The sequence below is a fragment of the Mesoplodon bidens genome (genome assembly GCF_964165515.1).
Source record: "Mesoplodon bidens genome assembly, chromosome: X".
Taxonomy (NCBI): Eukaryota; Metazoa; Chordata; class Mammalia; order Artiodactyla; family Ziphiidae; genus Mesoplodon; species Mesoplodon bidens.
Genome location: NC_138163.1, coordinates 81,036,073 through 81,059,966, shown reverse-complemented (window position 1 = coordinate 81,059,966; position 23,894 = coordinate 81,036,073). Strand labels below are relative to the sequence as shown.

Below are 23,894 nucleotides of genomic sequence, written 5' to 3'. Positions count from 1 at the left end.
TCAGGCATCATAATGACCCAGTGACCGAGGGGCACCCAATGACGACCCCTGAGGGGTGGACAGAGGCAGCATGGGTGAAGACGTGTGCTCTGGGTGCGGTGGGGGCGGGGAAGAGTGGGGAGAGAGGAGGAGCCTGGCCTACTCACTTGGCCCTTTGGGGCTGGGTCTCTATTTGGGTCCTTATCTTCTCCCGCCACAGCCTCAGACTCCCTTGTCCACGTGACCACGGATTTCTTCCCAGCGCTGGTGTGCTTGGCCTGTTTGGTTCCGGAAGGGCCCAAGGTATACCTCTTGGATCTCCCAAGCAGCGGAATACCAGAGACTGGGGGGAAGGTGGCCGGTTCCAGCGGAGGTGCCCAGATTCGCTGCCCCCAGGAAGGGAAGTTTTTCCCCAGGGCAAGTGTGAAGGCTCCCCCGAGGGATTTCTTCTCCTGGGTCCCCTTCTTCCTAGGAGTGACCTGCAGCAGGCCACCTGCCGTAGCAGCAGCAGCAGCAGCTCCCGGGGAGCTGGGCTTGCTGCTCCCGTCCCCCCAGAGCACGCTCTGCATTTTCTTAGGGGAAGAGATGCCCTGCTCTCCCACGCCCTGCCTTTCCACAACCGAAGAGAGTCCTCGCAGAGCCGAGGACAGGGAGGAGCCTGTCACGTGAAGGAAATTCTCCCTGACTTGGAAATTCGAGTGACTGGGAGTGTCCCCGGGATCCTCGGGTCTGCTGGGCTCGGCCTGGCCTCCTCCTCCGGGGTAAGTACTCACCGTCATCAGCTCTGTGTCACTGAACTCATCTGAGGACTCGGAGTCGGATAGCAGCAGGCCCAGGGCTTCCGCGGAGAAGCGCTGGCAATCCGCAGCCACGTTCAACCTACGCTTAGTGGCTCTCTTAGGCTCCCCCCAGGCCCGACCCGCTTCGGACCCATCGAGGTGGAAAGGGTCGGCCAGAGCCGGCGGCGCTTCCCCACAGCTCTGGGCGGTCGCTCCTGGACCGCCGGGACCCGCCTCGAGGCCGGCGGACACTTCCAAAGAGGCGCAGGGCTCCGCCAACGGGTATCTGCAGAAGCCCAGCGTGTCCCAGTCGTACAGCTGCTGCGTGGTGCCCGCCGCAGACTCCTCGGCCAGGTCAAGGAGGTCCCTCATGTCATCAGCCGGGGAGCCAGGTCGGCCTTCACGGCCACACAGCACCGGACCTCCCGCTTCTAGCATCTCCCACTCTGACTGGAAGCTCTTGGGATCCGGGCAGCTGCTCCCGCCCCCGCCGCTCGGCGGCTTCCTGGGCTCGGGGCCGCGGTCGGGTCCCCGCGGAACTGCGCGGCCGGCTGGGCGGACGCCGGCCCGCTCCCCGCCCCCTGGGCCGAAACCCGTTCCCCACACAGACACCTCATCTGGGGAGCTCATGTCGCGACCCAGGCGGCCGCGGAACCGGGGCGACTGTTGATGGCCCGAGTCGCGGTCGCAGTCACGGCGGACGAGGCGGGCGGCGCTCAGACGGCAGCGTCAACCACCTCAGGCGCTGCACGAGCTCGTCTCAAACGAAACGACGCGCCACTTTCAGCGCGCCTCTCACGCCTGCGACGCGGCCTCCTCATTGGTCCGGCCCCCGCCAACCAGCGGGCGCCTTGTTCGCCTGTCCCCTCGAGGCCTAACCAATGGGGTCGAGGGCCTCTGCTTTGCCCTCAAGCCCGTGGGCGGTCCGAGCAGTTGGCTGCTGAAGGGGATGGTGGGAGTGCTTCCCTCTGTCAAGACTCTCGGCCCGCCTCCTCCTGTCCCGCCTCCCCTTTCCGGTTAGAGTCACAGCTCTGAGCCTCCGTTTCCCATCTATACAGGGGGTCGGGGAGTGAGGGCGCCGGGCTCCAGGGGTGGTGAGGATGAAATGTCAAGATGGAGGCACTGGATGCCTAGCACGCGCCAAAAGCATTTGCCAGCCTCCCTTCCACCGCAAGCCTTACGACCCAACAGGAGAATGGGCACAGGAGTCCCGCAGTCAGTGATCAGGGGTCGGCCAGAGAGCAAAGGGATCGTATTTTCGTTCTGTAAGGTCTCTGTCTCAACTGCTCCATCAAATGTGGCTCAGCAAACGTCATTGGCAGGCAGGTTTGGCGGACAGACTGGGGTTGGCGGACAGATTGGGGTTGGCCTCGCTCCATCAGCCCTTCCCCCTCTCTGAGGCAAATTCAAAGAAGAAGAAATCGCAGTGGCCAGTTACACCCCAAAAGATGCTCGCCACCGCTGATCCTGGAGATGTGAACTAAAACCACGAATCGGGTTTCACACACTAGGTTGACAACCTTCAAAGAGCTTAACCATTCCGAGGGTGGGAGAGGTGAGGAGCAAACCCCTGTGGCGGTGGTGCAAGAGACCCATTTGGGAGGTAATTTGGCAGAATCCATTGAAAGCAACTTAGTGCCAGCACGGACTCTGTGCCTGGCACTCTTCTAAGCGCTGGGCATAAATAGTAATGCATCAGCGTGACACTCCTAGAACTATAGTACCAACTATTACTGGCCTCTTACCGGTGAGCAAACAGGCACTGAGAGGTTCAGCCACTGGCCCAAGGTCATTCGGCTCGTGGGGATCAGCGGCAGGATTGAAACCAATCAATCTGACTCCAGAGTCCTTGCTTTGAGCCGAAGACCTTAAAAAGGAAGAAAAAAAAATAGGTATTTCCTCTATGTTCCGGCAAGTCCGCTGCCTGGTACTTCTTCCGGAGACACGCTGGTACCTGTAGTGTACAGGAGCCCATGCACAAGGGTGTTGGTGATGGGAAAAACTGGGAGCACTCCAAATTCCCATCAGTAAGGAAATGGATGAATGCAACGTGGCTTAGCATCCAGTAGCATAAAGCGTGGCAGTCCAACGGAATGCATCAGGCCATTCTCACAGCTTTCGAAAGCACCTGCCTGACTTCAAACTGCAAGTTGCAGAACGATGGCTTTGGATTCACATTTGTAAGTTAAATCACTTGCGTGCGTGGGCACACACACACACCAGTCAATCCTACGTAATATATGAGAATTCATTTAAGTATATGTACAAGTATGTTTTAAAGTTTTGAAGGACGCACAACCAAGGCCTACCAGTTGTGATGGCGGTCGGTGTGGATAGCCAGGTGTCTCTCAATTTTTCTTGGAACTGTCAGTTCTCAGCTTCCCTGAGCTGAGCAGTACTGATGTCTGGGGAGTGGTGCCTCCCTTGGTTTCTCTATGGCCCATGGGTGTTAGAATTTCCCTTGTCTGCCACCCAACTCCTGCTCTGACACCCCTCCATTCCTCCCATACCTTCCTTCTGCTCCTTCCCGTTCATACTCCTCTGTCTTCAGTCACCTCTCTCTCCTGCATCCTGCTCTGGCTGACCTCCTGGAGAGTCCTGGCGTGTCTGAACCGCTGTTGCCTGTGGAACTCAAAGGCCCAGTTTTCTGGGCCTGAGTTTCTGCACCTGAGAAGCTGGCCATGCTGGAGAAGTTACAGAGCAGGGGAGACTGGGTGCACTGTAAATCTGCAATCCTCCTCCTCGAGCCTGCCCCCGATGGTGCCTGCCTGTTTGTGGATACCGCCCTCTTCCACTTCTCCCAGTGACTTTTTAAGGCATGGTGTGCTATTTCAAATATGTTAAAATGGATAAGGAAGGATATAGCAAAATCTCCTGCATCCACCAGCATCCTATGAAACATTACCAGTGGATCCAGTGGAAGCCTCCATCTTCCCTCTCACCATTTCCATTCCCTTCCTCCCTCCCCCATAGAGGGACTCCCGGAACTTCTCACCTTCTCCACTCTCTTCGTCCCTGTGGCTCTCCTACCTCCTCTTCCCATACATCCCATACGTCTCCAATGATGTCACTAATCTCTGCTTTACCCCGTTATGCTCACCAGGATCCAATACTGGCTTTGATGTACTCTCTTGGCCCAGGGTGGGAGCCAGTGGCAGAGGTTCCTTTTGGCCTTCCCCACCATGATAGCTCTTACTCCACAGACCAATGACCCAACGTGTAGGTCATTGCTCCAACTGCCAAGTGTATCACTTAGAATTATCAGCTTGGGGACTGGAGAAATGACCACTATGTTTGTCCAGGGACCCAGTCAGCTCACCGTGAACTGATCTCTATCCCCAACTCCTTTTACTGCCAGAACCTCATAAGCCCCACTCTAATGGGGCCCCATCATGACACTTTGGGCTTCCGGGATCAGTGTCAGCTCAGAAACTGTGTCCAGTAGTCCTAGATATGTCTGTGTCCGGTGCCAGTGTGCAGTCGCCCAAGCATCTAAGAAAAGTGCTGTGAACATTTGCATACAGATTTTTTGTGAATATAAGTTTTCATTTCTCTTGGGTAAATATCTAGGAGTTAACTTGCTGGATTGAATCGTTAGTGTATTTTTAACTGTTTCCAGAGAGTCTATACCATTTTTTGCATTCTCACCAGCAATGCAGGAGAGTTCTAGCTGTTCCTCAGTCTGTCTAGCACTTGGTATTGTCTGTATTTTGTTTTTATTTCAGCCATGTTTATAGCTATGTTGTCGTATTTCATTCTGGCTTTAGTTATGTCCCTAATGACTAATGAGGTGAAACATCTTCTCAGTAGCTTACTGACCATCCAGTAAGCACGATGTCAGTTCGATTTTTTTTTTTTTGCTCATTGTTTATTGTGTTGTTTGATTTCTCATTACTGAATATCGAATGTTCTTTATCTCTTTCGGATACAAGTTTTTTATCATGTGTGCTTTGCAAATATTGTTTCCCAGTCTGTGGCTTATGCTTTCAAAAACAAAGAAACAGAGAAAACCCAAATAACACAATTTAAAAATGGACAAAGGAATTGATTAGATATTTCTCCAAAGAAGACACATAAATGGCCTACAGGTATATGAAAAATGCTCAACATCACTAGTCAACAGGGAAATGCAATTCAAAAGCACAATGAGTTATCACCTCACAACTGCTAACATGGCCAGTATTAAAAAAAAAACAACTCAAAATAGCAAGTGTTGGCAAGGTAGTGAAGAAAATGAATTCCTTGTGCATTGCTGGTGGGAGTGTAAAATTGTGCACCCGCCATGGAAAACAGTATGGAAGTTCCTAAAAAAATAAAAATAGAACTCCCATATGATCCAGCATTCTCACTTCCGTATATTTACATTTACATTACAAAATAATTGAAATCAGGATCTTGCATAGATTATTGCACTCCCATGTTCACTGTACCACTATTCACAATAGCCAAGGGGTGAGGACAACCTAAATATCTATCAACAGGTGAATAGATAAAAGGTGGTATATATAATGTATACATATAACCGAATATTATTCAGCCTTTAAAAAGAAGGAAATCTTGCTATATGCTGTAGTATGGATGAACTTTGAGGATATTATACTAAGTGAAGCAAGCCACTCACAAAGGACAAATACAGCATGTTTCCACTTATATGGGGTACCTAAAGTAGTCAAACTCTTAGAAGCAGAAAGTAGAATCCTGGTTGCCAAAGGTTTGGGTGAGGGGGAAACGGGGAGTTGTTGTTCCATGAGTATAGATTTGCAGTCATGCAAGATGAAGAATTCCGGAGATCTGATTGCAACAATGTTCATATAGTTAACCACACTGTACACTAAAAAATTGTTAATAAGGTAGGTTTCCTAGTCTGTGTTTTTGCAATAAAAATGAATTAAGAAATAAAATGCCTTATTCAATGGCTTTTCGTATATTCACAGTTGTGCATCTATCACAATCAATTTTAGGATATTTTTGTTAGCCCAAGAAGACGCCTTGTATCCCTTACCCAACACCCCGAACCCCCCAACCCACCCCCAGCCCTATAGGCAAGTAATAAACTACTTTCTGTCTCTATGATTTGCCTATTTAGGAAATTTTGTATAAATTGAATCACACAATATATAGTACATGTTGTCTGGCTTCTTTCACTTAATGTAATGTTTTCGAGGTTCACCCATGTTGTAGCATGCATCAGTACTTCAGTTATTTGTATTGCCAAATAATATTCCATGGTATGGGTATACCACATTCTATTTATACATTCATCAGTTTATGGGCATTTGGGTTGTGTTTAGTTTGGGAATGTTATGGATAATATTCCCAAACTCAATGCTGTTAAGCATATTCATATACATTTTGAGTTCATGAGTTTTTGTGTGAACATATGTTTTCAGTTCTCTTCGGTAGATCCCTAGGAATGGACATTCTGGATCATATGGTAACTCTATGTTTAACTTTTTAAGAAAACACCAGAATATTTTCCAAAAAGATTCAACTATTTTACATTATCACCAGAAGTGTATGAGGATTCAAATTTCTCCAAATCCAAATATTTGTTATTATCTGTATTTTGGATTATAGCCATCCTATTGTTTTGGCAACATGGTATCTCATTATGGTTTTGATTTATATTTCCCTACTGACTAGTGGCTGTGAACATCCTTTCATATGCTTATTAACCATTTCTATACCTTCTTTGGTTAAATGTCTATACAAATCTTTTACCCAATTTTTTAATGGGGTCATTTTCTTATTTATTTATTATTCTTATTCTTTATTCTGCATACAAGTTCTTTGTTAGATCTGTGACTTTCAAATATTTTCTCCCAGTCTGTACCTTGTCTTTTCATTTTCTGAATAGTGCCTTCTGAAGCATAAATGTTTTAAATTTTGACGAAGTCCAATTTATCAAGTTTTTCTTTTGTGGATCATGCTTTTGGTGTTGTATCTAAGAAATCATCGCCTAGCTCATGCGTACAAATATTTTTCTCCTAGGGTTTCTTTTAACAGATTTATAGTTGTAGGTTTTACTTTTAAGTCTCTGGTCCATTTTGCATTAAGTTTTGTGTGTGCTGTGAAGTAAGGCTCGAAGTTTGTAGTTTTGCATGATATCCAGTTGTGCCAGCACCATATGTTGAAAAGACTATCCTTTCCCCATTGAATTGAAAATCATTGACCATAAATATAAGGAGAGTTCGTTATTTCTAACCTCTCGATTCTGTTCCAGTGATCTATCTCTATGTCGGTATCACACTAACTTGATTACCTTTATTTTTATCGTAAGTTTTGAAATCAGAAGGTGGAATCTTCCAAGTTTGTTCTTTTTTGAAGTAGTTTTGGATATTCTGTTTTGTTTTGTTTTTCATTTCCATATGAATTTTCTGGATCAGCCTGTGAGTTTCTACAAAGAAAGCCTGCTGAAATTTCGATAGAGATTGAATTGAATCTATATGTCAGTTTGGGGAGAATTACCATATAAATATTGAGTCTTACAACCATGAACATGCAATGCCTTTCCATTTATTTAGATCATCTTTAATTTCTCTCAACAAACATCAATTTGTGTTTCTCAGTGCATAAGTATTACATTTGGTTTGTTAAATATATGCCTAAGCATTTAATTCTTTTTGATGCTATTGTAGCTAGAATTAAGTGTTCCTTGATTTCATTTTTGGATTATTTGCTACATGTATATAGCAATAAAATTTGTTTTATGTATTACTCTTGTATTCTGTGATCTGTTGAACTTCTTTATTAGTTCTACCGTTAGATCCGTTTTTGTGGATTCCTTAGGATTGTCTGCATATGAAATCATGTCATCTGAGAATAAAAAAAGACTCCCTTTTTATTTCCTATCTGGATGACTTTTAGTTCTTCTTCTTCCCTGTTTGAACTGGCTCAAACTTCCAGTGCAATAATGAATAAAAGTAGTGAGCATGTCTTTGTTGCTGACTTTAGGGAAAAGGTATGCAGTCTTTCACTACTGAATATGATGTTAGCTGTAGGTTTTTCATAGATATCCTTTATGATGCTGAAGAAATTTCTTTCTATTCCTAGTTTTTTTAAATTGTTTTTATCATGAAAGGTGGTGGAATTTTGTCACATGCTCTTTCTGTGTCAGTTAATATGATAATGTTTCAGTGCTTTCTTCTTTTAAAATAGTGTGTTACATAAATTGATTTTTAGATGTTAAACCAACCTTGTATTTCTAGAATAAATCCCACTTGGTTATGGTATATAATCCTTTTTATATGTTTCTGAATTCCGTTTGTTAATATTTTCTTGAGGGTTATTTCATCTATATTCATGAGAAAGATTGGTATGCAATTTTCTTTATTTTGGATGTCTTTGTGTGTTTTGGGCATCAGGGTAATTGTGCTGGTCTCAGCCAATCGACAGTGATACTGTCAGCTAGAAATACCTGGAGGCACTTACCTGTACTCCAAGGCGAGCCCCCACAGATATTTCCCCTTTCAGAACCAATGTTGTGGTTGAACTAGCCCTTGTGGTTCTTATTATAATTGCAAGAGGCACCTCAGCAATAACCTTTAGGAGACTTTGTAAGGACGAAGTTTATTACTCATAAGTCATGGAGGGTACATGGCATGCCTTGGACCACACAGAAAGGTTGTGGGTGGAGAAAGAGAGCTGGGACCTGGGGTTATGTATGTATCGGGGTCAAGAGTGAGGGGCCTAGGGTTTCTCAGATTCACTCTTTATCGATGAACTTAACACAGAATGGGAATTAAAGCACAAGAAGGGAAAAACAAGCAGCCAAAGGGTCAGTTATCTAAGTCAATCAGAGATCTCTAAAACAAAGGAAACTTCAGGGGTGTGGTGGCCTGGCTCTTTACCTAGTCGTGTAGCTGGCAATTTGTTCTTTTTGATATAGCTGTCTTTGAAGTGGTGCCTCAGCAATCAAAAGCTTAATGTCAGGCACTTGCATTACAATTAAGAAAAAAAAAACTGTCAGAGGCTCACACTACAGTAATATTGGCCTACTAGAGCTATTTTGAAAGTATTCATTCCTCTTCTATTTTCTGGAAGAATTTCTGGAGTGTTGCTATTATTTCCATCTGAAATGTTTGATAGCATTCAGCAGTGATGCCATCTGGACAGGAGCATCATTGTGGGAATATTTTTAATTATTAATTTAATTGATTGTCTATTATTGAGTCTGTTTTGAAGTTTGTGTCTCTCTACAAATGTTTTCATTGCATATATGTGTCTAATTTGTTGGTATAAAATTTTTCATACTATTTTCTTATGTTTTTTTAAATTCAATAGGCTCAATGGTGATGTCTCCCTTTTCAGCCCTGAGTTTAGTGATTCCTTAGGAATCTTTTTTTTTTTCTTGGTCTGTCTGCCTAAGGTTTGTGATTTGTTATCTTTTTAAAAAACCATCTTTTGGTTTCATTGTGTTGTCCAAAAAAATTAATCAAGAGTCAATCGAAGAAAAATGGAAATTTTTATTTGAGCCAACCTGAGGACTATAACCTGGGAGACAATCTTCAGAAAACTCTGAGGACTGTTCCACCCATTGGAGGTAAAACCGTGATATAAGTTTTTGAGACAAAGTAGCATATTAATAGTTTACATAGTCCAACAAGGCGAGTAGTGGGTATTAATGAGGCATTACAGGATTGAGAAAGGAAAGTTACCTCTTAAGGAGTTACCTCGCTGATTCCAGGAGGAAATTTCTTTTTCTTCTCTTTTTCTTTATTTTCTTTCTTTCTTTCTTTCTTTCTTTCTTTCTTTCTTTCTTTCTTTTTTTTCTTTTTTTTGGTGTGTGGGCATTCCTGTATCTTTTAAGGGGATCTAGTTAATGTATAATGTGATGCACAAATCACACTAAAGGGGAGGGTGTAGTGGCTCAAATGGGCAGAGAGAGAATTTTATGTTTAAAATGTTTCTTGTCCTGCCTGAAAATAATTTTATTTCAGTAATTCCACTTTTGATCATTAATCTTTCAATAGAAAGCATTAGGTGATCAAGTATTTGGTCCCTAAATGCTAGGGTGGTTCTTTACGTGCCTTGGGTCCATCATGTCCCTCGATGCTGGGTCCTAATAGCCCGGTTCTTTCTTTCCTTTTAGGGGGTGGTACTAGTAAGATGTCTGGCAAGGACTAACGGCCAATTCCAAGTTGTCCAATAGGACTTGCACCAATTTTACCTTGCATGTGCATTGTGCATGTCCATTATTTTATAGAGAACTATAGATGTGATCAATAGTTTCCAGTTGTTTAGATATCATTATCTTAGTAGGAGCAGGTGATACACAGTGCAAAAAACAAGAAACTAAAACTTTATAAGTTACACAAACTGTAATCAAAGTTGGAAATAGGAGCAACAATATCATTAGTAAAGATTTAAGCCAATATCCTCTTGAACCATACCATTTTCCTAGCATTTCCCTTAAACTGGGAAGATGATCATTCAGAGTGGAAATCCAATTTTTCATACGCATCATAAGCGGGGGTTGCATTAGAAGACTCATCAGGTATAAAAACAAAACGTTCACTATGTATTACAGCATAAGCTCCCCCTTGGGAAGCTGTTAGAATATTGAGGGCCATGCAATTCTGTAGGACTGCTTTTCTCATCATGGAAATTTCTGAACTGAGCAAACACACGGCTTGGTTACTATCATTTAAGGCTTGCTGGGTGAATTTTGTTAAAGCCTCTATATGAGTAATGATATCTTCTATTCCAAGTGTGGGAATAAATATTGCAGCCAAATAATCATACCATTGGAAAACTGATTGAACCCAACATGCCCACATTGAAAGCAGGATGACAGCGGCTGTTTTCAAGGCTACCTGTAGGTGACATTGAGCCTAAAGGAAACCAATTGTACACCTTCCTAACCAATCTGGGGAGATCCAAGGTCATAAATTTGTTGTATAAACCTATTGGGTCCTGTTAGAAGCTATCCCACAACTTTAACCTCTAGTGAAAACTGTCTTTCAGACATTGAAACATACACCCAAAGGTTATCAAATATTAGGTAGGATTCATTTGGGATTTAAAAACATTTACTAATGTGTATCTGAGGCCATCGTTCTGCAACTTGCAGTTTGAAGTCAGGAGGATGCTTTCTTCTTTTAGTGTCTCTCTTGTGGTTTGATGATTTTCCTCAGTGTTATGTTTGTGTTCCTTTCTCTCTAGTTTTGGTAGATCTATAGTAGGTCTTTGATTTATGGTTACCATGGAGTTCATTTATGTTGACCTATAACTATTTGATTGCAACCGATAGTCATATATGTTCAAACACATTCTGAAAGCTCTACATTTTTTACTCACCTCCCAGCATTTTGTGTTTTTGATGTCATATTTCACATCTCCATGTCTATCATTTAACTGTTTATTGTAGTTACAGTTGATTTTACAATTTTTGTCTTTTAACCTTTGTACTAGCTTATTTAACTGGTAAATACCCAGCCTTTATGATATAATTGCTTCACCAGTATATTTTCCCCGTCCTTTAATTTCTTATTTCCTGTTGTAGCCAGTGTTTTTTTTTTTTTTTTTTTTACTTCAAGAAGACCTTTTAACCCTTCTTGTAAGGTTGGTTTAGTATTGATGAACTCTTTTAATTTTTGCTTGTCTGAGAAGCCTTTATCTCTCCTTCAATTCTGAATGATAACCTTGTTGGGTAAAGTATCCTAGGTTGTAGGGTTTTCCCTCTCAGCACTTTAAATCTTATCATGCCACTCCCTTCTGACATGCAAAGTTTATGCAGAAAAATTAGCTGATAGGCTTATGGGACTTCCCTTGTATGTGACTCTTGTTTTGCTCTTGCTACCTTTAGAATTCTCTCTTTAACTTTTGCCCTTTTAATTATATGTCTTGATGTGGATGTGTATGGGTTCATTTTGTTTGGGACTCTCTGTGCTTCCTCTGTGTTTCTTTCTTCAGATTAGGGAAGTTTTCAGCCATAATTTCATCAAATACATTTTCAACCCCTTTCTCTCTCTCTTCTCCTCTGGGACCCCTATAATGCAAATGTGAGTATGCTTGATGTTGTCCCACAGCTCCCTTAAATTATTCTCATTAAAAAAATTGTTTTTTGCACTTATGATTGAGTGATTTCCATTATTCTACTTTCCAGACTGCTTATGTGTTCTTCTCTGTCACCTAATCTGCTGTTAATTCCCTCTAGTGTATTTGTAATTTCAGTTATTATATTCGGCTCTGACTTGTCCTTTTTATATTTTCTAGTTCTTTGTTAAAAATTCTCACTGTTCATCTATTCTTTGCCCCAGTTCAGTTAGCATTCATATTACTACTGCTATGAACTCTTCATCAGTTAAATTATTTATCAGTTTCCTTAGGGTTTTTTTCAGCATTTTTTCTTGTCTTTAATTTGAAACATGTTCCCCTGTCTACTCATCTTTTTAAAACTTTCTCTGTCTCTATGAAATTAGGTGAGACAGTTATCTATCCCAGTCTTGAGGGTGTGTTCTTGTGTGGGACCATCCCTGTTCAGTCTGCACGTGCCCAGTGGCTCTGGAGGGAGAGCTAGATATGAAGTGAGCATGGGCTGCATCTTCCCCTAGGGCGTGGTGGCAGTCACTGCCTGGGTGGGAAACAGGTCTGGAGTTGAAGGGGCTAGAGCCAGAATAAGGTGTGAGCTGGGGCTGCTTCTCTGCTCAATGGCCCTCACTGCCCTTTCAGGTGTGGGTTTGGGACCTGAGGGGCCAGAGTTAAGAGCCCTGAGGAAGTTGGGTTTCTCCCAGGTGTGATGGCAGTCTCCACATTGGTCTGGGATATAGCCGGGTCCTGAGGGCTTGGGGCAGTATTTCTCTTCTGGTTTCACTTTTCCCCCAGTGTGCACACTGTGGTTAGAGGCTAGAGGGAATGGGCTCTGAGCCAGAGGGCTTCAGGCCGGAAGGGATGGTGCCATACCACTGAGCTGGTCCCATACCCTCCATAGTGTGCACAGGGAAGCGAGTTCCTGTGATGGTGGTCTCCAGCCTGTACTTAGCTTCACACTCTCCAGAGTGTCTGCAGGGACACAAGACCTGGAATGACTGTCTCTACAGGTTAGAGGCAGGTCGAAAGTCTACGCTGGCTCTGTTTCCTCAAAGTGCACACACACTCATTGGTAATGGCCTCAGCTCAGTGGGGAGCAGTGCCGAAGCAAGAGGGGCTAGAACATAAGCCTGGTACAGGCTGGACTGGGGGGGGCACTGGGTACATCCTAGGAATCCAGCCAGAAGCCTGGGCACCAATCAAGCCCACCATCTCCAGGGAGGGGTTTGAGTGGATTAAATCCCACGAATGTCCTTTTCTGACCCTGAGGTCTGTGACTGCCCCATCCCACATGTGGTCTGTCCACCTGAGCTCATGCCATGGACTCTGGGAGCGAGTCACTGTGAGAATATGGGGGAAGGGTGGACTCAAGTGCTCCCCATTGTCCAGGCGCAGTCACTCCTTACTTCCCATCCTCACTGCGCCCACCCTGCCCCTGTCCCAGGTAGCTCATGTTGGGTGGTCACATATATGGGTCCCCTGATTCTAAGATGAGCTACTCTGAGGAGCCACTCTTCCCAATCTCATTCCATCCACACCCACAGTAGCTGTCAGACATCATAGGATCACAGAGTAGGATCGAGAGCCTCCTCCAGCGAATCCAACATTTCGAGCATCCCGACACCCTGTCGTGGGGTTTGGTGACTTCTGCATCCTCCCCCGCCTATGCTTTGGGAATTTAACGACAACCCTTGAACACAACAGATCCGACCCTTGCTTTTGCTCATTCAATGACTTACAGAACCTGGACTAGCCTCTACTCTCTTTACTCCCTGAATCACATCTTTCTCCCTCAAGGGAGATTATCCCTGATTACTTTTATTCACACACAGGGACACACAGTCACCAACCTTGAATGTCCTATTTACCATCATACCCCCTTTTGTGTAGTAAAATACCGGTCTTTTGGGAAGGGTGCCAGGCAGAATCGCCTCACTCAAACACAGATCTGTCCCTCTGAGTCTCAGGCTAGTACAGCCCTGGGTCCCGGCTGAGGGAAGGAAGTGCTCCCCAACCTCCAGTGAGGGGGAAATTGAACATGGAGCTCAGAGTCAATCTCGTGTGTCCTAAAGAGGCAGTCTGGGAGATTGAGCTGGGACACAGAAATATAATTTCCAGGAAAATGTGTCATGGGGCTGGTGGAAGAGTATTTGACAGGGACCATGCAAGAACACAGACCTACTAACCACACTTGCCATAGAACCTGACGGGCCAATATCCACTCAAGGGTATAGAGACGACCAGGCTGGAGGAGGGTGGTCAGCTGGTGAGGGCAGGGAGGATGTGAATGCTTCCAGAGTGGAGCTCTGGAAGGGGGTCATGAGTTCCTGCTGATGGGGAGGGTGAATGGCAGAGATGAATGGGAACCACCAGACCCCAAAGGAGGAGGGTGGTTTGGAGAGAATTAGAAGAGGGCCTTCGGGGGCAAGGGAGGACGTGCCAATGTGGCCAGGGAGAGCACACAGACGACCCAGACCTGGGGCAGTCCGCTGACTTGACTGCAGGGATGGTAGCAGAGGCTGGTCCAGAGTCCCCACCACAGGATGCGACAGATACTGTTCTGGAAAAGGCTCTGACGTGGAGCAGTGCCCCGCCCCGGCCCCCTAACCCTACCCCTACCCCTCGAGAGAGAAGGCAGAACACATAATATGAGAGGTACTTTTTTTGGAAACTGCTGTGAAACTGGGGAGGGGGCAAAACAAGGGTAGAGGAAGCCCTAGCTGAGGCAGAACAGGAGGGAACGAGCTTGGCCACAGCTCCCGGGCTCCAAAGGTACCAGCTGCCCCTCCTGAAGGAAGACGATGGGCTCAACCTGTAAAACAGCAGAGTCAGGGAAGAGCCTCAAGCCAGGGCCGGCCCCCAGCCCTGCTCAACAGCCAGGACTGTGGGAAGGGGTACGGTGTGTGTAACACTCACTTCAAAGTTTCAGGATCTTGAGAGCCATGTCCTTCATGGTGTCTGCAACAGGGACAGGCATTAGTAGGCACTCCAGAGAGAGGGATATGGAAGCCCGTCCCCTATCCCCGTGAGGAACCGCGTAGCCCTGAAAGCTGAAACCCTCTCCAGACCCGATGCAAAGAGCTCTGGACCAGATCACTCCCCACCACCGGAATTGAATGTGGAACTGGTTCCTCAAGGGAAACAAAGTGTGCCAGCAGCTCTGATGCTGTGGGCCGTGCCACAACCAGTCAGATCCCGTCACACACACAAACAAACAATCCAACAAGAACCTTAGAAGCCACACCAAGCAGCAGTTCAAGGGAAAATCAACGAGGCATCTCTCAAAGTCCTATCAGAAGGAGATTCCCTAGGACTGGTCTGGTTGGCAAAGTGTGCATGCAGTCCAGACAGTACTTTGCTACTTGTACACACGCCCAGTTGTACATGCACAGCTGGCTCCAGGGCCAGGCCTGCTAGGTTCTCCTCGCCACAGGGATGTTGGTCCCTGCGAGGCCGACTGCACCTGCAGCCCACCCCCACCCCAGGTGCCCACCCGGGTTCTGAACTAAGACACCGCTCTCCGTCCCTGGTTCCTCATACCAAGTTTCTTCTTAAGGTTGTCTACTTCTCTCTGTAGCACGAGACACTAGGCCAGCAGACACAGGAGGAAGAGAAATGATTAGTATAATCTGGCCTCCTCTCTCCTCCACCTTCTCCTCTCCACTGGGCCCTGCACCCCAAAGCCGGGTGGCTAGAATGGCAAGCGCTCCTCAGTGGAAAGCAGGTGGGCTCCCTCCATGGGGTACGTGATGGGGGCAGGGGAGGGGTGGCCCCACACATGTCAGCTGAACTTGGACCCAGATCCCAGCCTCGAGTTTGGGCCTGCATTTCCAGGAGCCAGAGGAAGCATTACCCAAAGACAGCCCGGCATTCCCAGTGGCTGCTGCGGCATTTCCGGTCTTGGGGGATGGTCCAGTGGCTCCCAGTCACCTGAGAGGGAAAGGACACACAATCCAGCTTCGCAGGCTCCCAGTGAGGTGGAAAGGGCCAAGTGGGGTCTACGGTGAGGTGAGGCGGCACCACCCTCTGCTGGCGACCAGCCGCCCCTGCTCTGCCCAGAAGCCCGAACCTTCTCTCTGGGGCTGCCTCCGCTGTTACCCGGGGGCAGCCATTTCCCCATTGCATTGTGGTCCCCAAGCTATGTGCCTCTGGATTCGCCCCTCCCAGAGCTGCAGCCACAGCCAGCACGTGGGAGAGCAATGTGGGCGAAAAGGACTTAACAGAAAAGGCTGTTCCCCTGTAAATCTACACCCGGAGGAGCTGTGTGTGGCACTGCCACCGATCAGCCCTGCCGCACAAACCCCCCACACAGGATGATGTGGCTCAAGGCCAGCCCTGCCAGCACCCCGTCTCCTGTGGGAGAAGCTGCCTGAGAGAACGGCTGTGCCCCCAACAGAGACAGAGCCAGAGGTTTCTGCCCTCCACCCCTCTCCCCTCCCCTCCTATCAAACCCACGACACTCACCTGAGGGGGCAGGCCCCCCGGGCATGACTTCTCCCTGGTTCAGGGCCAAGGGCTCTGAGTTTCTTGGATCTTGGGGGCCTCTGGTGTCGACCTCGCCACTGCTGGCTTTTCCACGATGCATGCGTGGATAAGATGTCCCTGGCCTGTGAGCTGGCAGCTGAAACAAAAATTTTTCACCGATTTGGACTAAGGAAGTCTGTCTGTGTGTGTGTTTGTGTGTGTGTGTGTGTGTGTGTGTGTGTGTGAGAGAGAGAGAGAGAGAGAGAGAGAGAGAGAGAGAGAGAGAGAGAGAGTGTTGTGTGATTTGGGCCGGGGTGAGGCAGGGAATTGGGAAGGGAATTGAAAGGCTGATCTCATTAGCACTTTCTCCCTCCGTCAGCCCCAGGCCAGCAGGCAGAGGTGATCTAGGGACAACAGTGGGGCACTGAGTAAGCCCAGGGCCCCTGCAAGGAAGGTCTGGGGAACACCTAGGAGATAGGATTCAGGAAGCTGGTGAGTCTAAATACTGAGGCTTTTCGGGGAAGCTTTTAAGGGATCCCCCGACCCAATTCAGCTACCAACCCTCCCTTCCATCCCAGCCCCAGTCTCTCAGAGGACGCTGGAAACAGGCCAAGGGTGGAGAACCAGGCCCAGCACACCCGAAGTGCTACCTTACTGTTTGTCCCTAGTAAAAGGAGCCCGATCAGGCATCATAATGACCCAGTGACCGAGGGGCACCCAATGACGACCCCTGAGGGGTGGACAGAGGCAGCATGGGTGAAGACGTGTGCTCTGGGTGCGGTGGGGGCGGGGAAGAGTGGGGAGAGAGGAGGAGCCTGGCCTACTCACTTGGCCCTTTGGGGCTGGGTCTCTATTTGGGTCCTTATCTTCTCCCGCCACAGCCTCAGACTCCCTTGTCCACGTGACCACGGATTTCTTCCCAGCGCTGGTGTGCTTGGCCTGTTTGGTTCCGGAAGGGCCCAAGGTATACCTCTTGGATCTCCCAAGCAGCGGAATACCAGAGACTGGGGGGAAGGTGGCCGGTTCCAGCGGAGGTGCCCAGATTCGCTGCCCCCAGGAAGGGAAGTTTTTCCCCAGGGCAAGTGTGAAGGCTCCCCCGAGGGATTTCTTCTCCTGGGTCCCCTTCTTCCTAGGAGTGACCTGCAGCAGGCCACCTGCCGTAGCAGCAGCAGCAGCAGCTCCCGGGGAGCTGGGCTTGCTGCTCCCGTCCCCCCAGAGCACGCTCTGCATTTTCTTAGGGGAAGAGATGCCCTGCTCTCCCACGCCCTGCCTTTCCACAACCGAAGAGAGTCCTCGCAGAGCCGAGGACAGGGAGGAGCCTGTCACGTGAAGGAAATTCTCCCTGACTTGGAAATTCGAGTGACTGGGAGTGTCCCCGGGATCCTCGGGTCTGCTGGGCTCGGCCTGGCCTCCTCCTCCGGGGTAAGTACTCACCGTCATCAGCTCTGTGTCACTGAACTCATCTGAGGACTCGGAGTCGGATAGCAGCAGGCCCAGGGCTTCCGCGGAGAAGCGCTGGCAATCCGCAGCCACGTTCAACCTACGCTTAGTGGCTCTCTTAGGCTCCCCCCAGGCCCGACCCGCTTCGGACCCATCGAGGTGGAAAGGGTCGGCCAGAGCCGGCGGCGCTTCCCCACAGCTCTGGGCGGTCGCTCCTGGACCGCCGGGACCCGCCTCGAGGCCGGCGGACACTTCCAAAGAGGCGCAGGGCTCCGCCAACGGGTATCTGCAGAAGCCCAGCGTGTCCCAGTCGTACAGCTGCTGCGTGGTGCCCGCCGCAGACTCCTCGGCCAGGTCAAGGAGGTCCCTCATGTCATCAGCCGGGGAGCCAGGTCGGCCTTCACGGCCACACAGCACCGGACCTCCCGCTTCTAGCATCTCCCACTCTGACTGGAAGCTCTTGGGATCCGGGCAGCTGCTCCCGCCCCCGCCGCTCGGCGGCTTCCTGGGCTCGGGGCCGCGGTCGGGTCCCCGCGGAACTGCGCGGCCGGCTGGGCGGACGCCGGCCCGCTCCCCGCCCCCTGGGCCGAAACCCGTTCCCCACACAGACACCTCATCTGGGGAGCTCATGTCGCGACCCAGGCGGCCGCGGAACCGGGGCGACTGTTGATGGCCCGAGTCGCGGTCGCGGTCACGGCGGACGAGGCGGGCGGCGCTCAGACGGCAGCGTCAACCACCTCAGGCGCTGCACGAGCTCGTCTCAAACGAAACGACGCGCCACTTTCAGCGCGCCTCTCACGCCTGCGACGCGGCCTCCTCATTGGTCCGGCCCCCGCCAACCAGCGGGCGCCTTGTTCGCCTGTCCCCTCGAGGCCTAACCAATGGGGTCGAGGGCCTCTGCTTTGCCCTCAAGCCCGTGGGCGGTCCGAGCAGTTGGCTGCTGAAGGGGATGGTGGGAGTGCTTCCCTCTGTCAAGACTCTCGGCCCGCCTCCTCCTGTCCCGCCTCCCCTTTCCGGTTAGAGTCACAGCTCTGAGCCTCCGTTTCCCATCTATACAGGGGGTCGGGGAGTGAGGGCGCCGGGCTCCAGGGGTGGTGAGGATGAAATGTCAAGATGGAGGCACTGGATGCCTAGCACGCGCCAAAAGCATTTGCCAGCCTCCCTTCCACCGCAAGCCTTACGACCCAACAGGAGAATGGGCACAGGAGTCCCGCAGTCAGTGATCAGGGGTCGGCCAGAGAGCAAAGGGATCGTATTTTCGTTCTGTAAGGTCTCTGTCTCAACTGCTCCATCAAATGTGGCTCAGCAAACGTCATTGGCAGGCAGGTTTGGCGGACAGACTGGGGTTGGCGGACAGATTGGGGTTGGCCTCGCTCCATCAGCCCTTCCCCCTCTCTGAGGCAAATTCAAAGAAGAAGAAATCGCAGTGGCCAGTTACACCCCAAAAGATGCTCGCCACCGCTGATCCTGGAGATGTGAACTAAAACCACGAATCGGGTTTCACACACTAGGTTGACAACCTTCAAAGAGCTTAACCATTCCGAGGGTGGGAGAGGTGAGGAGCAAACCCCTGTGGCGGTGGTGCAAGAGACCCATTTGGGAGGTAATTTGGCAGAATCCATTGAAAGCAACTTAGTGCCAGCACGGACTCTGTGCCTGGCACTCTTCTAAGCGCTGGGCATAAATAGTAATGCATCAGCGTGACACTCCTAGAACTATAGTACCAACTATTACTGGCCTCTTACCGGTGAGCAAACAGGCACTGAGAGGTTCAGCCACTGGCCCAAGGTCATTCGGCTCGTGGGGATCAGCGGCAGGATTGAAACCAATCAATCTGACTCCAGAGTCCTTGCTTTGAGCCGAAGACCTTAAAAAGGAAGAAAAAAAAATAGGTATTTCCTCTATGTTCCGGCAAGTCCGCTGCCTGGTACTTCTTCCGGAGACACGCTGGTACCTGTAGTGTACAGGAGCCCATGCACAAGGGTGTTGGTGATGGGAAAAACTGGGAGCACTCCAAATTCCCATCAGTAAGGAAATGGATGAATGCAACGTGGCTTAGCATCCAGTAGCATAAAGCGTGGCAGTCCAACGGAATGCATCAGGCCATTCTCACAGCTTTTGAAAGCACCTGCCTGACTTCAAACTGCAAGTTGCAGAACGATGGCTTTGGATTCACATTTGTAAGTTAAATCACTTGCGTGCGTGGGCACACACACACACCAGTCAATCCTACGTAATATATGAGAATTCATTTAAGTATATGTACAAGTATGTTTTAAAGTTTTGAAGGACGCACAACCAAGGCCTACCAGTTGTGATGGCGGTCGGTGTGGATAGCCAGGTGTCTCTCAATTTTTCTTGGAACTGTCAGTTCTCAGCTTCCCTGAGCTGAGCAGTACTGATGTCTGGGGAGTGGTGCCTCCCTTGGTTTCTCTATGGCCCATGGGTGTTAGAATTTCCCTTGTCTGCCACCCAACTCCTGCTCTGACACCCCTCCATTCCTCCCATACCTTCCTTCTGCTCCTTCCCGTTCATACTCCTCTGTCTTCAGTCACCTCTCTCTCCTGCATCCTGCTCTGGCTGACCTCCTGGAGAGTCCTGGCGTGTCTGAACCGCTGTTGCCTGTGGAACTCAAAGGCCCAGTTTTCTGGGCCTGAGTTTCTGCACCTGAGAAGCTGGCCATGCTGGAGAAGTTACAGAGCAGGGGAGACTGGGTGCACTGTAAATCTGCAATCCTCCTCCTCGAGCCTGCCCCCGATGGTGCCTGCCTGTTTGTGGATACCGCCCTCTTCCACTTCTCCCAGTGACTTTTTAAGGCATGGTGTGCTATTTCAAATATGTTAAAATGGATAAGGAAGGATATAGCAAAATCTCCTGCATCCACCAGCATCCTATGAAACATTACCAGTGGATCCAGTGGAAGCCTCCATCTTCCCTCTCACCATTTCCATTCCCTTCCTCCCTCCCCCATAGAGGGACTCCCGGAACTTCTCACCTTCTCCACTCTCTTTGTCCCTGTGGCTCTCCTACCTCCTCTTCCCATACATCCCATACGTCTCCAATGATGTCACTAATCTCTGCTTTACCCCGTTATGCTCACCAGGATCCAATACTGGCTTTGATGTACTCTCTTGGCCCGGGGTGGGAGCCAGTGGCAGAGGTTCCTTTTGGCCTTCCCCACCATGATAGCTCTTACTCCACAGACCAATGACCCAACGTGTAGGTCATTGCTCCAACTGCCAAGTGTATCACTTAGAATTATCAGCTTGGGGACTGGAGAAATGACCACTATGTTTGTCCAGGGACCCAGTCAGCTCACCGTGAACTGATCTCTATCCCCAACTCCTTTTACTGCCAGAACCTCATAAGCCCCACTCTAATGGGGCCCCATCATGACACTTTGGGCTTCCGGGATCAGTGTCAGCTCAGAAACTGTGTCCAGTAGTCCTAGATATGTCTGTGTCCGGTGCCAGTGTGCAGTCGCCCAAGCATCTAAGAAAAGTGCTGTGAACATTTGCATACAGATTTTTTGTGAATATAAGTTTTCATTTCTCTTGGGTAAATATCTAGGAGTTAACTTGCTGGATTGAATCGTTAGTGTATTTTTAACTGTTTCCAGAGAGTCTATACCATTTTTTGCATTCTCACCAGCAATGCAGGAGAGTTCTAGCTGTTCCTCAGTCTGTCTAGCACTTGGTATTGTCTGTATTTTGTTTTTATTTCAGCCATGTTTATAGCTATGTTGTCGTATTTCATTCTGGCTTTAGTTATGTCCCTAATGACTAATGAGGTGAAACATCTTCTCAGTAGCTTACTGACCATCCAGTAAGCACAATGTCAGTTCGATTTTTTTTTTTTGCTCATTGTTTATTGTGTTGTTTGATTTCTCATTACTGAATATCGAATGTTCTTTATCTCTTTCGGATACAAGTTTTTTATCATGTGTGCTTTGCAAATATTGTTTCCCAGTCTGTGGCTTATGCTTTCAAAAACAAAGAAACAGAGAAAACCCAAATAACACAATTTAAAAATGGACAAAGGAATTGATTAGATATTTCTCCAAAGAAGACACATAAATGGCCTACAGGTATATGAAAAATGCTCAACATCACTAGTCAACAGGGAAATGCAATTCAAAAGCACAATGAGTTATCACCTCACAACTGCTAACATGGCCAGTATTTAAAAAAAAACAACTCAAAATAGCAAGTGTTGGCAAGGTAGTGAAGAAAATGAATTCCTTGTGCATTGCTGGTGGGAGTGTAAAATTGTGCACCCGCCATGGAAAACAGTATGGAAGTTCCTAAAAAAATAAAAATAGAACTCCCATATGATCCAGCATTCTCACTTCCGTATATATACATTTACATTTACATTACAAAATAATTGAAATCAGGATCTTGCATAGATTATTGCACTCCCATGTTCACTGTACCATTATTCACAATAGCCAAGGGGTGAGGACAACCTAAATATCTATCAACAGGTGAATAGATAAAAGGTGGTATATATAATGTATACATATAACCGAATATTATTCAGCCTTTAAAAAGAAGGAAATCTTGCTATATGCTGTAGTATGGATGAACTTTGAGGATATTATACTAAGTGAAGCAAGCCACTCACAAAGGACAAATACAGCATGTTTCCACTTATATGGGGTACCTAAAGTAGTCAAACTCTTAGAAGCAGAAAGTAGAATCCTGGTTGCCAAAGGTTTGGGTGAGGGGGAAACGGGGAGTTGTTGTTCCATGAGTATAGATTTGCAGTCATGCAAGATGAAGAATTCCGGAGATCTGATTGCAACAATGTTCATATAGTTAACCACACTGTACACTAAAAAATTGTTAATAAGGTAGGTTTCCTAGTCTGTGTTTTTGCAATAAAAATGAATTAAGAAATAAAATGCCTTATTCAATGGCTTTTCGTATATTCACAGTTGTGCATCTGTCACAATCAATTTTAGGATATTTTTGTTAGCCCAAGAAGACGCCTTGTATCCCTTACCCAACACCCCGAACCCCCCAACCCACCCCCAGCCCTATAGGCAAGTAATAAACTACTTTCTGTCTCTATGATTTGCCTATTTAGGAAATTTTGTATAAATGGAATCACACAATATATAGTACATGTTGTCTGGCTTCTTTCACTTAATGTAATGTTTTCGAGGTTCACCCATGTTGTAGCATGTATCAGTACTTCAGTTATTTGTATTGCCAAATAATATTCCATGGTATGGGTATACCACATTCTATTTATACATTCATCAGTTTATGGGCATTTGGGTTGTGTTTAGTTTGGGAATGTTATGGATAATATTCCCAAACTCAATGCTGTTAAGCATATTCATATACATTTTGAGTTCATGAGTTTTTGTGTGAACATATGTTTTCAGTTCTCTTCGGTAGATCCCTAGGAATGGACATTCTGGATCATATGGTAACTCTATGTTTAACTTTTTAAGAAAACACCAGAATATTTTCCAAAAAGATTCAACTATTTTACATTATCACCAGAAGTGTATGAGGATTCAAATTTCTCCAAATCCAAATATTTGTTATTATCTGTATTTTGGATTATAGCCATCCTATTGTTTTTGCAACATGGTATCTCATTATGGTTTTGATTTATATTTCCCTACTGACTAGTGGCTGTGAACATCCTTTCATATGCTTATTAACCATTTCTATACCTTCTTTGGTTAAATGTCTATACAAATCTTTTACCCAATTTTTTAATGGGGTCATTTTCTTATTTATTTATTATTCTTATTCTTTATTCTGCATACAAGTTCTTTGTTAGATCTGTGACTTTCAAATATTTTCTCCCAGTCTGTACCTTGTCTTTTCATTTTCTGAATAGTTCCTTCTCAAGCATAAATGTTTTAAATTTTGACGAAGTCCAATTTATCAAGTTTTTCTTTTGTGGATCATGCTTTTGGTGTTGTATCTAAGAAATCATCGCCTAGCTCATGCGTACAAATATTTTTCTCCTAGGGTTTCTTTTAACAGATTTATAGTTGTAGGTTTTACTTTTAAGTCTCTGGTCCATTTTGCATTAAGTTTTGTGTGTGCTGTGAAGTAAGGCTCGAAGTTTGTAGTTTTGCATGATATCCAGTTGTGCCAGCACCATATGTTGAAAAGACTATCCTTTCCCCATTGAATTGAAAATCATTGACCATAAATATAAGGAGAGTTCGTT

The 23,894-nt window shown here is 47.1% G+C and overlaps 2 protein-coding genes across 2 annotated transcripts; both read right to left on the bottom strand.

Moving 5' to 3' along the window:
- On the bottom strand, positions 1–15,909 carry LOC308609369 (uncharacterized protein CXorf49 homolog; the record flags this gene model as incomplete). The annotated part of the gene is made up of 4 exons (XM_081223050.1): positions 1–48; positions 147–1,473; positions 15,643–15,719; positions 15,859–15,909. 4 exons carry the CDS (start codon positions 15,907–15,909, stop codon positions 1–3), a joined length of 1,503 nt encoding a protein of 500 aa, XP_081079176.1.
- A 1,026-nt stretch (positions 15,910–16,935) lies between these two features.
- On the bottom strand, positions 16,936–20,877 carry LOC308609368 (uncharacterized protein CXorf49 homolog; the record flags this gene model as incomplete). The annotated part of the gene is made up of 3 exons (XM_081223049.1): positions 16,936–16,983; positions 17,082–18,408; positions 20,780–20,877. 3 exons carry the CDS (start codon positions 20,875–20,877, stop codon positions 16,936–16,938), a joined length of 1,473 nt encoding a protein of 490 aa, XP_081079175.1.
- Between the last annotated feature and the right edge of the window lie 3,017 nt (positions 20,878–23,894).